Source organism: Cornus florida, unplaced genomic scaffold (assembly GCF_030987335.1).
Source record: "Cornus florida cultivar Cherokee Brave unplaced genomic scaffold, ASM3098733v1 CherokeeBrave_3.0.0_Hap2_Chr10, whole genome shotgun sequence".
Classification (NCBI taxonomy): Eukaryota; Viridiplantae; Streptophyta; class Magnoliopsida; order Cornales; family Cornaceae; genus Cornus; species Cornus florida.
In genome coordinates this window covers 97,137,347-97,154,770 of record NW_026775580.1, presented here as the reverse complement: position 1 = coordinate 97,154,770, position 17,424 = coordinate 97,137,347, and the positions used below count along the sequence as shown (strand labels likewise).

The window sequence follows — 17,424 nt, the reverse complement described above, 5'->3', positions numbered from 1 at the left end:
ACGGAACGCGTCTACGATACAATTCCAAAGGGGATGCTAGCCACAGGCATCTTACTTGTTGGATAAAAATTTGACATGTATTGGTCAATAATAATAAGACAAGCAAATAAATTTATTAATTTTATTTTAATTTTGTTTACACCGAATCATATAATTTCAAGGGATAATTCTATAAAAATTGAGTTTTGAGGGTTAAAGCACAAAAGAATAAAGTCAAAATCAAAATTTTCAAAGGAATGAAAATTCCAAGAATACATCGTATTCGTAAGTTCGTGAGGTAGAGGAGGAGATTTCACTTTCGGATTTTGTCATTTTGGAAACTATAAGATGGATCAAATGAATGGTCAAAATCCTGCACTTAGAGCGGAGAAGAGAAAGAATTTTCCTTTTTCTTTCTTGGAAACCATTAATGGACATTCCAAGAAGCACCATGCTATTGGAGTCGAAGACTTCAGATGAAGTCTAGTCCAGGCAGAACATTATTTTCCTTCACGGAACGCGTCTACGATACAATTCCAAAGGGGATGCTAGCCACAGGCATCTTACTTGTTGGATAAAAATTTGACATGTATTGGTCAATAATAATAAGACAAGCAAATAAATTTATTAATTTTATTTTAATTTTGTTTACACCGAATCATATAATTTCAAGGGATAATTCTATAAAAATTGAGTTTTGAGGGTTAAAGCACAAAAGAATAAAGTCAAAATCAAAATTTTCAAATGAATGAAAATTCCAAGAATACATCGTATTCGTAAGTTCGTGAGGTAGAGGAGGAGATTTCACTCTCGGATTTTTTCATTTTGGAAACTATAAGATGGATCAAATGAACGGTCAAAATCCTGCACTTATAGCGGAGAAGATAAGGAATTTTCCTTTTTCTTTCTTGGAAACCATTAATGGACATTCCAAGAAGCACCATGCTATTGGAGTCGAAGACTTCAAATGAAGTCTAGTGCAGGCAGAACATTATTTTCCTTCACGGAACGCGTCTACGATACAATTCCAAAGGGGATGCTAGCCACAGGCATCTTACTTGTTGGATAAAAATTTGACATGTATTGGTCAATAATAATAAGACAAGCAAATAAATTTATTAATTTTATTTTAATTTTGTTTACACCAAATCATATAATTTCAAGGGATAATTCTATAAAAATTGAGTTTTGAGGGTTAAAGCACAAAAGAATAAAGTCAAAATCAAAATTTTCAAAGGAATGAAAATTCCAAGAATACATCGTATTCGTAAGTTCGTGAGGTAGAGGAGGAGATTTCACTCTCGGTTTTTGTCATTTTGGAAACTATAAGATGGATCAAATGAATGGTCAAAATCCTGCACTTATAGCGGAGAAGAGAAGGAATTTTCCTTTTTCTTTCCTGGAAACCATTAATGGACATTCCAAGAAGCACCATGCTATTGGAGTCGAAGACTTCAGATGAAGTCTTGTGCAGGCAGAACATTATTTTCCTTCACGGAACTCGTCTACGATACAATTCCAAAGGGGATGCTAGCCACAGGCATCTTACTTGTTGGATAAAAATTTGACATGTATTGGTCAATAATAATAAGACAAGCAAATAAATTTATTAATTTTTATTTTAATTTTGTTTACACCGAATCATATAATTTCAAGGGATAATTCTATAAAAATTGAGTTTTGAGGGTTAAAGCACAAAAGAATAAAGTCAAAATCAAAATTTTCAAATGAATGAAAATTCCAAGAATACATTTTATTCATAAGTTCGTGAGGTAGAGGAGGAGATTTCACTCTCGGATTTTTTCATTTTGGAAACTATAAGATGGATCAAATGAATGGTTAACTGGATATATCCTGCACTTATAGCGGAGAAGAGAAGGAATTTTCCTTTCTCTTTCCTGGAAACCATTAATCGACATTCCAAGAAGCACCATGCTATTGGAGTCGAAGACTTCAGATGAAGTCTAGTGCGGGCAGAACATTATTTTCCTTCACGGAACGCGTCTACAATTCAATTCCAAAGGGGATGCTAGCCACAGGCATCTTACTTGTTGGATAAAAATTTGACATGTATTGGTCAATAATAATAAGACAAGCAAATAAATTTATTAATTTTATTTTAATTTTGTTTACACCGAATCATATAATTTCAAGGGATAATTCTATAAAAATTGAGTTTTGAGGGTTAAAGCACAAAAGAATAAAGTCAAAATTAAAATTTTCAAATTAATAAAATTTTTAAAAAGTTTGACCTGGACATGGAAAATTATTGTACATCATCTTTTTATTCTCAAAATATCCTTCTATAGTTGTTATGAAATTATGCTACTACCCTCTCATATCTAGAGAGAGAAACCCATCTCTGTCAATCCTCTTAAACTTTCTTTCTCGAACAGCTCCTCCTTCCTTAAATTCCCGAAATACACCATCAAAATCACCAAAAAATGACGTGGCAGAGCTAGGATGGTCGACAGCATTGCCGGAAGTTACACCCAAGCCCTCGCCGACGTCGCAAAGTTCAACCAACCTTAGAAATTAAGAGCTATTTGCTACTTTTTTTTTTAAAGGTAGATATTTGCCACTTTGATACTATAAACCTTTAAGAAAAATAGAGAAAGATGTGAATATTCCAATTTTTATGGTGTGACTTGGATTTCACAGACCCACTTGAAGATTTCTTGTAGAACTACAAGCATTTGCATCAACCTTTTGTATTGCCGAGCCGTGGATTGACCATTACAGAGGATTGTGTTGGTTTTTTTCATGATGTTTTGTGTTGGGTTTTTGAATCTCAGCTTGGATCTTGATTTTTCTTTTATTTGATATAGATTTTGGGTTTAAATTGGGTTTGGAGGAAAAACTGTTTTGGAGAAAACTATTTGCTATTATTATTATTATTATTTAAATGGGTTTGTTGATAAGGTGGGTGAAAGAGAGAGATGACAGATAGGATTGTTGGTTATTCATTTGAGAAGAAGGTTTGAGAAGAAGGGTTGCTATAGATGGGTTTCTCTCTCTAAATATGAGAGAAGGGTGTTTTGGAAATAAAAAGACGATGTATAATAAATTTTCATGTCCACGTGAGACTTTTATAAAATTTCATTAATTTGAAAAACTTAATTTTGACTCCATTCTTTTGTCCTTCAACTCCCAAAACTTCATTTTATGGAATTATCCCTAATTTCAAACTATGTAATTGTTGACGCTAAAATCGCTTGTTAAATCCGATCTTATATTGATGGAAAACGGACATGTTAGAACCAATTGTATGGTTCGATTGTAATTGGTCAACTGTAGTCTCTTTCGAGGGTTGACTTTCAGACGATGCGAGGATAAAGAGAACAGTGATACTCCTCTTAGAGTTCAAGAATTGCCTTAGTTAAAATGACTTTTCAATGAATAAATTATTGGTAAAAGATTAAGAGAATAGAAAGGGGAGGAAAATAGATATAGCAAGAAAAGAGAGAGAAAGATAAAGATAGAAGAAAAGAGAGAAATAGATAGAACGAGAGATTGAGAAATATAGAAGGGAGAAAGAAGAAATAACAAGGATACTATTCTTAGAAAGGCTTGAGAAAGTAAACAAATAATAATAAAGATTCTGAGGGTGCTGGACCTTTTTCTCAGCGTACCCTTTAGTTTATTTATAGAAAATGTTGTAAACAAATTCCTACCAATAAGTATTCTAATTACAATAAAACTCTCACTAACTACTAAATTTAAACTCAAATTGAGATTCCTAGATAAAGATTAATTCATAACTAAAATCTGGTAAACATATAAATCTTATCTAACATAAAGTGTCTCAAAATATTTCAAAAATATTCCTATCCGATCAATGAGCCCTTGCGTGCAGCTTTGCCCCGTGTAGAACCTGTCACGTCACTGTTCCTTTACCTGTAATCCTTATTCATGTATAACACTGGTAAGCTTTATTTCAACTGAATTGCTGATCCGAACCACCTTCAGCCCAATTATAACCCAAATCCAGTGCTTTAAGGCCATACTTCCAAACCCGAACTAATCACTGCATCCTCAGCCCAATTTTTGTGCAACCCGAGTGTCTAAACATCATCATTCATTAGGCCCATATACTCTTGGCCCATGATACTATGTTAATGTTTATCAAGCCCAATTAGAGCCCAGATCCAAATTACCAAAATGGGTGCCAACAATGCCCCCCAAGTTTTGGTAGCCGTTTGGAATTTAGGCTTCCAAAAGTTTAAACTACGCACCCATTGTAGCTTACCCCATATACACCATATAGATTCCGAACCCCATCATGTTATCAGTTCCCAAAAACTGCCGATTGACATTACCTATCTAATCCGTAATTAATACTGCCGTAAACTCTTCTTCTTCTAACCACCCACAATTCATTTATCAAAACATATCTGTATTAGCCAAACTCTTCTTCCAAAATCTCTCATCTCCATCAAAACCCTTTTCTTCCTTTACAATATGTCTTTGAAAAAATAACACTCGGGTCTTAATCTAGAATCTCCAATACCAACATCGACATCTCAAACCCAAATGACCAAGAGTACCCTTAAAACCCTACCATCTTCTGAACTGAACAATACCACACTTATCAATTTAGCAAATAATGCTAAGGGTCTTAGTCCAGTATTTGTCAATCGATTTCCTCCATCCCTGTCTCCTTTTTACCCTCAAGGGGAGAACCAACTTCTTTTTCTCAAACCTGTGTATCAGACTGCTGAAGGTGAAAGACCGTCTCTATCAATCAAGAATTGGCATCCTCCCATGCCCCAATGGAATGAGTGGGTGGATCCTGTGTCTGTGGCTAAAGGTGATCTATGGAAGCGCATGGGCATCTTTGACTTCATCCAACTCAGTAAGGTTTCTTTTACTCTAGACAAACCACTATTTTTTGCATCTTTACACTTCTGGTCACCCACCACCAATTCGTTACATTTATGCTGTGGGATGATGGCCCCAACCCTTAGGGACATTTGTGTTCTAACTGGACTCAAACCTAGAGGGGAAGATATCAATTACCTTCTTCAAGACCCAGAAACCAATTTTTACTTTCCTGAACAAGACGACCCTAAACATCACGTCTAATCTCACGGACCATTCCTCAAAGTAATTTTTTTTTGTGATCCTAGGTGTATTTTGGTGTATCTGATTTTGTATAAGTTGAGGATTTTATTGGAATTGTCGGGTCGTGACAAAATGGTATCAAAGCTGTACCTAGCCGGAAGTGTGAGTGTAGTGATGATGTAGACGGGTATGAGTGGGCGAGTGTGTAGCACTAATGAGCTACCACTCGTAGCCGGGTGTGTGTGGGCGGATGGCGTTCACCGGCAGCTACTGCGATGGTTGGTTAGTGTGGTTGGGCAGGTAGCCCAGATTTGTTATTTTTTTTAGTGGGCGGGTGACGCATCGACTAGCTATAGCAACGGGTACGGAGTGTGTGGGTGGGTAACTAGCACTGTCAGCTACCACAACGTACTACATATTACTGTATCTCACATCGCCTGTGGTAAGGATTTATGGATTGGTTTTGTGATTATTGGAATCAGAGTGGCGCAACGGAAGGGTGGTTATTGGTGTTTTCGGGTATACGGACAGTTAGACTTGAATTTCGGGAACGAAATTCTTTTTAAGTGGTGGAGATTGTGATAACCCGATTGTTTTTTTTTTAGATTTTAATTTATTATTATTATTATTAGAAGTGTGGTGGTTATTTTATATTTAGTATATATATATATATATACAAAACCAAACCAAACCCATTTCTATTCCCCGTCCACCTTTGCTGCTTCTACATACTAAACCCATTTCTATTCCCCGTCCACCTTTGCTGTTTCTACATACTAACTATATATATATATATTGTATCTTATGGTGATGAGAGAAAAAAGAGATAAAGATGGATTGTAATGATGGTGTGGGTCCCATTTGTCTTTGGCTTCACGTGGGCTTTATTTGGTGAGATTGTGTTTCTTGTGTGTGAAATGAAAAGAATTCAAAAGGGTAAGAAATGTGATAGGAAATGGGCAGTTGGCCGAAAAGAGGTTTGTGGTCAAAATTAATTTGGGTTGTCAGGTTCACGTGGGTTTGTCTTTAGTTTTGCCTATTTATTGAGTGTAGTGTCTACATTATGAGTATACAGAGAAAAAGAGTGAATTAGAGAAAATTAGAGAATAGTAAGAAAGCCGAGACAGAGAGTTGAGAGAGAAAGAGGAGCTGAGTTTCATAGGAGGCCGGAGGCTTGAGGAGTTGGATGATCCAGCGAGGAATTCTTTTTTTCAGTGTAGGTTTCTCTATACCTTGAATGGCATGGGGAGGTTTTGATTAAATGTTTTATGAAATGTTTTGATTAAATGTATATTTATTTTGTCTATATACTCACATGATTATGCATGTTTTGTGAAGTTGTTTTGTTAAACCTCCATGAAATTCTTGTTATGATTTTTCCTACTGGGACTTTTCTCACCACCCTCCAATTTCAGGTACCGAAGATGAACGGGATGGCTAGAAACGGGCTTAGGATGAAGAGTCAACGTGGAGGATTTATTTTTTTATTTGGAGAATTTTTTTATATTTTTGAGGAATCTGACTTTGTATAAAAGAGGACATTTTTTTGTGATCCTGTGTGTATTTTGGTGTATCTGATTTTGTATAAATTGAAAATTTTATTGGAATTGTCGGGTCGTGACATTAGGGTTGGGCTTGGGTTGAAGTGCTTGCAACTCGAGTCAATCTGAACCCGAATTCTAATATTATTTTTATATATATTTATTTATTTTTACTTTTAAATACATTATATATAATATTTTAACTATGATTACTTTTTTTCTTTTCAACTTTTTTTGTTAAATCTTATTGTATATTAACATTTAGGAGAATTAATTTTTTAAAAATTTGTTTATAATTTATTAAAAATCTACAAAAAGTCTTTAAACTTCTTCTTCTTTAAGAGTAATTTAATCTAAAACTAATTCAAGATTGTATTAAATTGTTAGCATAAACATTAGCCACATGAGTAATTCAAATTAACCCGAAGTTTAACCCGGAATCTAACCCCGAGTTGTAAGCCCAAATTTAAAAGTAGAAGGATGAATTGGGCTCGGGTTGAGTAATTAAAATTGAGAATAGGATTAGGGTTGGACTTGGACTTAGCATTTTATATGGTGGGTTGGGTTCAATTTATACCTCGAACCTGCCCAACCCGCCCGAGTTGCAGCCCTACCAGTCTCGTGAACGTAATTAACAACAGTTGAAATACATCAGGAAGTGATTGAACTTTTCTCTTGCAACACCTTAGGTGAGAGTTTTTTGATTCATCTTATAATGGGTCATCATGCAGACAAGAAGTCAGTTCTCTTTACAACCAACTGCCAAAATAGCCCCCTCAGATCTAAAAATCTGACCACATGCACCTCCAAAAGAAAGAGTATTACAAAGAGAATCATTTACACAAAGGTAATTTCATAATTATAAAAACAAATCCATTTTCTTGCCATCTCTGATTTAGGATACCAGCTACCCCCAAGAAGCATCAACAGCACTTCCGCAGCCTTCTTGCCTTTGAATGATTTCCAAACAATCACAACAATGGTCGGAAGAAAGAAAAAAACAATGTTCATCAACCTCTTTCACCAAAAAAAAGTTCAATTTCCTCAGATTTTATTAACAATTTTCTAACAGCATCAATCAGGTCCTCGATACATAAGGCACTAAAATCCCACAACCCATACTAATCTAACTCCTCTACTACCAATGATTCAATTAGAACTCAGGGCTCCCAGTTTTCCTTTTTCCTGCAGGCTCCAAGCAGTAACCAACAAATCGAGAATTATCAACCAAGGCCCAGATCCCCAGCAAAACAAAAACACTTCCACAACATTTGCCCCGGAATAACGACACAAGCAGTTCATCTTACATGTACCTTTTCGTGTCAGGACGAAATCAACCCATTCCTTTCTCTCGAGCAAAAATAGAGCACAAACAGATCTTCCCAAGAGAGAATCTATGCCCAGTTCCGAGCAATGTCAACAAACAATTTCGTGAGCTGGGTTAGTGACTCATTTTGTAGGCAGGATCAAAAGATAATAACCCTTTTCCCCGCCATCCCGGAGTTTCTATATACAGAATACAATGACCACCTTCATGAATCTTCTCTCTCACTTACACCATGTTCCATTCCAAACTCGGCAGCCAGCATATGTATGTCAGGTGTGATTTCCCAGCTGCCTTTGTGATTCAAGCTGGTGTGTGTTGGCAGGGTCCCACATCTCTCTAATCCACCAATACTCTCGATCTGGCTCTGTATGTCTTCAAACTCCTCTGCATCAACAGCTCGTCGTTTCCCCATCTCTATATCAAAACTCGTCTTGGGCATCTCTGGGCTTATAGGTGGAGCCAAAGACATTGAAGTGCTGAAGATAGAAGATGAGTCACTCTTCACCTTAGCCCGGAAGTTGTTCTTGGAACTGGGTGTTTTGGAGAGAAAAATCTCCCGGATATTGCGCCCACATCCCAGGTTATAAGGATTCATCTTCCCATCATATCGATATCGGAAATTCTCATACGTTGTCTGTTAAAAAAATTTAAAAAATTACGCGGTGAACAAAAGGATAGGATAAAATAATATTGCAGTAAAGTGTGAAGAGATGAAAGATACCTGGTTAGTGGAAATTAAGTAGAGATGAAATGTAGTGAGACCTCCAACAAACCAAGAAGCCACAAATGTATATAATATAAGCACTCCTGAAACAGGGGACTCCATGACAGCCTTCCAAATATCACAATTGTATTCTTCCATCAATTTCTTGATGTTTATGCAGCAGAATGAAAAAACATATAGGCACAGGACAGTTGTTGAGGACACGAACATGAAAAAGGATCGGTAATTCCTCTGCAAACAGACAGTTGAACCTGTTAGGCTTATGGTTTAAAAAATGTTACATAAATAGAAATTAAAAGGGATAGGAGGCATCCAATGTTGGAAGCCTGACCGGTGAAGTCTATTGAGAGAAATCATCTCCTGAAGCTTAATTAAATTAATTATTACAATATGTAAATTATACATATTTCACCATTTTTTACGACACAACTTAAGGGGCAACGGATACAAAACTTAGCATTTCCACCAAGAATAAACATGTCACAATTGGAAAAGTCTCGCAGAAAAAGTATTTCTTTCATGTTAGGTTAATCGTGTCACAAGTAAATGTATTGACACAGCTAACGTAGTATATATCAACTGTGCTAGGGTCATAGCAAAGTCCCACATACTCCAAATTGACCCATCTTACATCCATGTCAACATTACACGAATATAGCCCAAGTAGATGTAAGCCTATTGACTTCAGATGTGGAAAAAAGTAGCAAGGTTCTCGCATTTTGAAAGGAGGGCGGGTAAAAAAGTTGTTGTCAAACTCACACTGAAATTTTCAAGCTTGTAATTTCAGCATTCACATCGCCAAATCATTTGTAAAACGAATTTTCTCAAGTTAGTAAAAAGGGTTTTCTCAAGCTAGTTGTCATTAGACTCAAGCCTTGCTTTTTAATCTTGTCATTCTGAGCCTTCATGATTGCACTTAACAATGATCCCTCTATACTACCACCCGTATACACCTTTTAATTGTATCAAGCTAGTTAAAGGGTCTATTACGAGAAGGTTGTGGTTCGTCATAACAAATATGAAGTCCCGAAGATTTTTTTATAAGAAATTTGTAATTTCCTAAACAAAAGTTTCATGGCTCATTGAAAAAAAACATATGCGACTTTGGATAGAACTAACATATTAATTGGCTGCAAAACTGAGCAACTTTCAATCTCAATGAATATGTTAATATTTTTGTATTTTATCCTGATCTTATTCATAATGAATTCAAGTGATCAAAGATACTAAGATCTTTGTTTCTTCTTTTTTTCGGGTGCAAGAAAGAAATATATTTAAGCTGATCATACCTTCCCAATACATTGCCCTACCCATGGGCAATGGTGATCAAAGCGCTCAATACAATTATTACATATTGAGCAATGTGAACATCGTGGTGGGCGATATAGCATGCATGTTCGGCAATATTTTATCCTAACCATCATGCCATTAACAACAACATCCTTTGTAGGTGGTAAACTTGGAGCAGCACTCTGACTTCCTGCCCAGTCTGTGGACATACTAGAGGTATCACCTTCATCATCTGGTTCCGGAGGGTGTAGATTTCGAGGAACAATGCCAGGATCTCTTCCGGATGTGAGTAGGAGAAGAAAAATTGTCTGCAATAGTTTACAAACCAATAGTATCAATTAGCAATTTTGCAAGTTAAAATCAAAGGTTGAAAGCACATAAAAAGTAATTAAGACAGTCTCAACTTATTTTTGACATAATTATCATTTAACAAAAAGATGCACATAAAGTCATCAACATCTAGATAATCTTTGACCAACTATATTTTATATACTTCTTGAAGGATTTATGCAAAAGGTACAGATAATGAATCACTATAAGTTGACCATTTACTTCAAGACATATTCTGTGAGACGACTAGCAAGGAGACTGATGCAGGCGTCAATAGTGTAACAGATATCACTTATCAGTTGTCTGATGAGGCAATCTAAAAATCTGGAAGTTACATTTTAAAAGGAAGTAAAATAACCATTTTCTTATGTGAACGACATATACTTGAAAGTTATAAGGAATGGTATTCTGAAAATTGACTCAAACTCTAAGACCATCAACAAGTATATGGAATGTACTGTGAAAATTGCAAACTGCAGATAAATGTATGTGAATATGGCATATTACAATTATTTATTATGCAAAATATATTTAGGGAAGGACAATATGACATGAAATTTGTGTTTCAAAATCTCCAGACTACAGATGAATGGAGAACATAGATCTTTTCCTTATCATTTTTTTGTTAATATAATTATGCTCCAAATTTATAGAAATTGAACCCAAGTGTATAAGAGTAGCATAACTTCTCTAAATATTCTATGTCTATAATTCAATTTATTCCTTTAATGGTTGATTTGTTGCATCAAAATAAGAGATTAAAAAATGTACTTGAAAAGCTTCTATTGATGAATGACTAATCAATCTGTAAACAAGAAAAAACTTACAAATGCTGTGAAGACGACACATATAGCCATAACAAGACGGCCTAGATGATGCGGGAATACGTTAACAAGCCTTTCAGAAACAAATGCACAGAACAAGATTACTGGCGTCAGAATTAGGAACATTGTAAGGAATAGGGACCGGGTATCTGGACCAAATATAAGCCTGCCTCCAAGGAAGAATATCTGCAAGAGTTATTAAGAGTAAGTCAGTTTTTTGTCTTCAGCAAGGCACACTTGTATTGCACATTTTAGAATATGCGCACACCTATTGTGAGACATCATCTAAAGAAATAAGGAACCCGGGGTGAAAGTGGTGAAAAAGCATATGCACTACTGTCTAAATTAACAAACGAATCCCAAATTCACAGCTTCGAAAGATGAAAAGAAAGAATTGGCCACAATCTACTGACATTGGAAAAACAAATGAATCTTATTTAAATATTTTAAATTTACCAACAGACCATGGCCTAACAGTAATACTAGGTTCCTACACTTCTCAAAGGGAGGTCAAGGTTTCGAGCCTCGGTGGAAGCAAGCATGTGTGTGAGTTCCAACTAAGAATATATATATTTAAAATTTTAGAATAATTTAACCAGATACCACAATTTACTAATTTGGAGAACAAACATATTAATTTACATTCCTTGTACCGCAACACCAATAGGCAGGCAAAATTCACACAAGAACAAGGACAACAGTTGAACGATACAACCCATTGGTGAAGAACTTATATCAATACACATAGATACCCACATTGCATATATATATATAAAAGAAGCACAAATAATATTTTTCATAAATTTTAAAAAATAATAATAATAAATGAGAAGAAGAAAAACTAACATTGTTTCCTTTCCAAACTTGATAAAGTCTGAGAGATGAGCCATTGATATCGACCATTCGCCTGTTGGATTCGGAGAGGTTATGGGGAATGGAATTTGTGTACATGTTCCTCTCAAATGAACTCAGCAGATCTAATGGCCCTACCTACGATCTCTGTCTCACACTCTTTCTCTCTCCAACCAAATAAACAAAAATCATTCAACCTGATTCATTCAATCCCAAAGCTGAAGAAAATAAATTAATTAATTAATTAAACACCAACACAGAATTGATTGAGAAATTTGAGAAAATGATTGGAGCTGGTATAAGAAAAAAATGTGAGGATTTTTACCTGTGGTGATGAAAAGATGGAATAATTGGGGAAGAGAACCGAAACCGAGGGATTTTGAGCAGCAGCAGAAAAGATGGTTAAAAACCTAATAATATATATAATGTTGCAGAATATATAGGTTATTAGGGTGGGAAGGTGGGTGGGTGCGTGGGTGGAGGGAGAGAGAGAGACGACGATGGTGATGATGTCTCTGTGTGTCTCTCTTCTCTCTCTCAATTTCTGCTGCAGCTGCAATGAGTCTTTGTGCTTTTGGTTATGATGGATCGGAGTTTGGTTCTCCAAGCCCCGCGTAGTCAGACTGGTAAAGCGAGGCCTCCTCATCATTACAGCGAAGATTCCCATCGTCCCCCACTCTTGTTCCCCTATTTTTCGCCGCCCCAGTAGGATTCACGTTTTTATTTTATTACACATACTATGTGTAAATAATGTAATATAGTATGTATATGTGTGTGTATGTGTCGCACACCTGATCAGAATTTTTTTTTTTTTCTTAATAAAGGTTTTTGGAAGCTCAGTGTAATTTGAAAAACTATAATATAATTATGACAAATTGTTCGTGTAAATGTACTCTAGCTATGTAACTATGTAGAGTTTTTCTACAATGCATCAACAAAAGCCCAACACATTTTTTACCGGCAACAATTTTATTGATAAAAACATTTGTTTCCTTTTACTGAAGGATTGTGAGGGCATTTAGGTGCGTTTGATAAAATCGAAAATTAAATACTAAAATTTTCAAGAGCTCAATTTTAAGTGTTAAAATTTTTAAGTGGTAATTAAAAAATAAATATTTTTTTTACATCTTTTTGAATTTTGAACTTTTAGCATTCACCAATAAATAATGTTTCTGTTATTTAAAATTTTTAATTCATTTTAAAGCATCCCTTTACAGTTTCAAGTGATATTTCTTAATCGAATAAGCATTTAATCCAATGCACCTTGGTTTTTTTTATACTTGTTGCCTTGATTTATTATAGCAAGTAAATTTCAATTTTATAATTATCAGTTTCTCTCCCCTATCTTTCTATCTTATCATTTAATTTCTTCTATTAATCAACCAAACATAATGAGAGGTAACATATACACACACATATATATATATACCTTCCCAAAACTATTATCATCTTATTCTTTTCTCTCTCCGTTTTTTCCTATTATATAAACACAACTCAAGATATAGAATAATTAAGGATGCATGGCAACGGCCGAGTTGGGGTAGGTTGGGCTAAATCCTACTCTACCTTGTTATAAAATTCAACATACCAATTTCACCCCTACTCAGGGATGAGTTTGTAATTAGTATACCATTTTCACTCCTACTCCAATAGACAAAGTACGGACTCCACCTGCATACTTCGTTTAATTGCAAGGTGAGAGCGGGCCCGGGCGAGTTATGCCGCTTTTAATATTTAGTTTAAAAAAAAAAAAAAAAGTACTAAGTAGTGAATATTAATACATTAACAGACACTTCCAACAAAGTAACAATGGTCTTAAAATATTGTTACTTTGTATATATATAATTTAAAGGTACATATATAATCGGGACGGGTTTATCGCTAAATCCGCCTCCACCCCAAATTCGCTTCCAGTTTTTAAGTATTTCATTATATTCATCCCAAACTCATTTAAAGGGTTACCAAATTCGCCCCATTAAAGACGGGGACGTGGAGAAAATCGAACGAGTGGGAGAAATTGTCATCCTTAAAAATTAATAATGATGTCTCATACAATGTTTTGGAAATATCCCTCAAGTCTCTTGCATTTTTCAAAATATAAGTTTATATTGAAACAGTAAAAGTATTATAAGTGAATGTGGTATATATTTATGTTGCAGATGCCTCGATAGTCCAATGGGTTAGTGTTTTTTGTAAATTTTGAAGTGCCAAACTTTGACTCTCTACATTTATTAGACTACTAATCTAACTTATAACCCTTCTCGCCTTGTAAATTAAAAAAAAAAAAAAAAAAAAAAGAAAAAGAATAAAAAAAAAGAAGGGGTAGTATATATGTTTGACAGATGTTTTAAAAAGTGTCTAACACCTTCTTCTAGGTAAGCAAACATTGATCCTTTGGACCTTATATCATTATACAATTATTATTCATTCATATTGAACATTATTTTCATGTTATTATAAAAAATAAATTAATAAAGAAAAATAGTTGTACCTTAATCCACTGGTACAATGGTAAAAGAATGGGGAAGTCAGTTTAAAGCAATATTCATAATATCAATATAAAAGGATTTCTTTCTCTTAATATATATATATATATATATATATATATATATATTAAAAGATGTTAGAAACCCCTTAATTGTCTTTTTGTACTTGATCAATCATATTAAAGTTCTTGAGATATTAGTAGTTAGTTAACAAAACCCACATTGTTGGTTAAAAAAAATCAAACAACAAAACCCACATTGTTTTCAGTGAAAAACAGGCCATTAAGTGAAGAAAAAAAAAAGGATGTTAGGAAGTTAATAGAAATAGAATGTTGTTTGCCACAAGTACCGACTACATGTGAAGTGAATCGCATATGTTGCATATTTTATTAATTTAACAACCACAAAAAAAATCTTCTAATTTTCCTTCAATCTTAACATAGTCCAAGAAGATATAGGGCTTAAAGAAAATCATTTTCCCCGTAAATATGTTAAAGAAAATCTTCCTAACAGAAACATTTAATACTGTATATATTTCAGTCATACTGGCAATGGTAAAAGAAATAGGAACTAAATTGCATACGGTAATAATTCATTAAAAAAATAGTTTTATGTAAAAGAAATTAGAAATTAGAAATTAGAAATTAGAAATAGATACTCATGTAATTGAGCAAAATACGCATATATATATATATATATATATATATATATATATATATATATCAAGCCAATAATGTTAAACAACGTGGGAGATCTCGAAAATTATTGACTGTTGAATCTAAAACTTTAAATACACTATATTACTTGTTTTTCATTAAAAATCTACAATATTCAAAACTTACTTAAGACATGAAAGCAGATTCAAATTTAATTTTTCTTTCTTTCCTAGTTTTTTATTTTATAATTATAAATAATTTGGACTGCATTTTCATGGCTTGCCACCACGATTGAGCACATGCATTAAAGCCCAGATCTGGTCCGGATGAAAAGTCAATTGTCAAATTGACCAAGTGATTAAACTTCATTTAAAATCAATATAAAAGAAATAAATATCCAATATATAAAAGATGTATGTATCTGAGTGTGTGTCCAAAGGAGTGCAAAGTGAAATACAGTACCTTAATATTCTTTAAAAAGAAAAAAAAAAAAAGAAAAAGAGTGGGATATTATAGTAAAAATGGGCAGTGTGTTACCAACCTTATGGGGATGACGTGATTTAAGAGTAGAAAAAACATAAATCCAATCTTTCGAAAAAAAAAAAAAAACATAAATCCATTCATGTTTTCCCACGGCTTTCTTGAGCTTGGTGCTTGGTGTTTGGTTCATAAGAAATGAGGAAAAGAAAAGTACTTACTTGGAAAGAAAGAAAGAACCACCGATCAAGTTTCAAGTTCAAGAAAGCCGTGGAAAAGCATGCAGCGAACTTCTATCTTCTTCGCCATGCATTTTCTCAAGTGTCATCACCATCTCATATTCCAATTCTTTTGTTCACACATATCTGTATAATTAATAAGTGAAATGATCGAATCAACAAAGAAATAATGGGAAAATATATATATTTCAGTAAAAAGAGTGAGAAAATCAAAAAGATGCAGGACAGTGATATAGGCCGGTCCTAGAAGTGTTGGAAAAGAAAAGGAATATAATTTAGATAAGCTCCAACTGTCGAATTATGAGAACCATGCATGTCCTCTGCACTAAAATTATTGTACTGGAGTGGACATGAATAATTAAAGTAACATTGTTTTAAAAAACGTTGTTTTAATGCAAAGTAGAGTACTGGAACGTTTTTTTTGGAAAGTAGAGTACTTTTTATTTTCGTAATAACAGAAGTAGCATTTTGGAACACTTGGAAGTAATGATATTCCATTCTCATGCTCCAAGTTAAAAAAGTGAAAAATAAAAAATAAAAAAAAACGAACCCATTTCATATTAAAAGTAGGTGATTTCACGAGTAAATTGAGTATTGGTTCAAGTAGTTGAAAGGAATGTAGTATTGACCAGACTAGTGATATATAATATAATATAATGCATGAACTTGTAAATTTCACGTGAATGATATGAGTGAGACAGTGTCAGGTAAGAGGGCGTTTGACCAATTGTTGGTTTCCGATGAGTGATTTACGGACCGTTTCCCAATTGTTCAAGCATGTGCGCCGGATTGGGCGCCGACGATTCCCTCACTCACACTCTACTGAGAGCCTATTTTCTGAGCCCTCACTGGCTACTTTCTTTTTGTCTCGTCTCAAACCCCAGCTGAATTGTAGGGTCCACTTAACCCAGATTGTTTTTTTCTCAAAATAATTTTGATGCAACACTTCACGGTATCATGCAAATAAACATATAATTTTATAATAAAAACTTGGCCAAATTACTCTAAAACTCCTAAAATATCAAGTTGTAACACACAACTCTCAACTATTCAGATTGTTTTGGTAGCAACCCGACGATGATACAAATCATTCTTGAGTATGCATGATTATCCAAGGGGCCTTTACCCTATAATCTTCGTCGACAATCAATCACAAATTTAAATTCGAATTGGCGTAGCCGAAATTATGAATCGTTTACAAGGACAAAGGTAACTTTAAATACACAAATTTAAAGAAATTCATAGAAAATTTTGATATATTATTGATAATTGAATAGAATAGAATAGAATATTTTTCAATGTAGTATACATATATTTATAATAAACAAAACACTAAAACAGTAAGAAAACTAATAATATAAAAAAACCTAATAATAAAATAAAACTATTACTAAAAATAAAAGATAGTGACACAGTTAGGACTTCGGAGAGTTGGGTATCTTTCGTAATTCGTACAAAAAAAGTGTCATATTTAGGTGTAAAAAGTCTTATTACTCATTTACGCGGATAATAAAAAGCCCATTTGTGTTTTCGATACATCTTGGGCTCAGCCACTCCGGTAAGCGGATTAGGGCTTTGCAGTCCAGGCTCAAAACGCCTCTTCCCTTCGTAGACTGATAATATTGGGCCAGATCT

The 17,424-nt window shown here is 34.2% G+C and overlaps 1 protein-coding gene and 1 long non-coding RNA gene across 3 annotated transcripts; one reads left to right on the top strand and one right to left on the bottom strand.

The window, feature by feature from the left end:
- The first annotated feature begins 6,127 nt into the window (after positions 1 to 6,127).
- On the top strand, positions 6,128 to 6,650 carry LOC132279489 (uncharacterized). The gene is made up of 2 exons (XR_009471327.1): positions 6,128 to 6,259; positions 6,459 to 6,650. It is a non-coding gene; the product is annotated as an uncharacterized LOC132279489 (long non-coding RNA).
- Positions 6,651 to 7,252: 602 nt separating this feature from the next.
- Positions 7,253 to 12,905, bottom strand: LOC132276126 (probable protein S-acyltransferase 7). Of its 2 annotated transcripts, none has more exons than XM_059777399.1 (6): positions 12,257 to 12,905; positions 11,926 to 12,128; positions 11,083 to 11,265; positions 9,925 to 10,233; positions 8,633 to 8,866; positions 7,253 to 8,545 (listed from the first exon to the last, which is right to left on the bottom strand). In XM_059777399.1, exons 2-6 carry the CDS (start codon positions 12,028 to 12,030, stop codon positions 8,117 to 8,119), a joined length of 1,260 nt encoding a protein of 419 aa, XP_059633382.1. In that variant the 5' UTR covers positions 12,031 to 12,128; positions 12,257 to 12,905; the 3' UTR covers positions 7,253 to 8,116. The 2 variants fall into 2 exon arrangements, with proteins under 2 accessions (XP_059633382.1, XP_059633381.1); XM_059777398.1 differs by having other exon boundaries at positions 11,926 to 12,149; positions 12,257 to 12,904.
- Between the last annotated feature and the right edge of the window lie 4,519 nt (positions 12,906 to 17,424).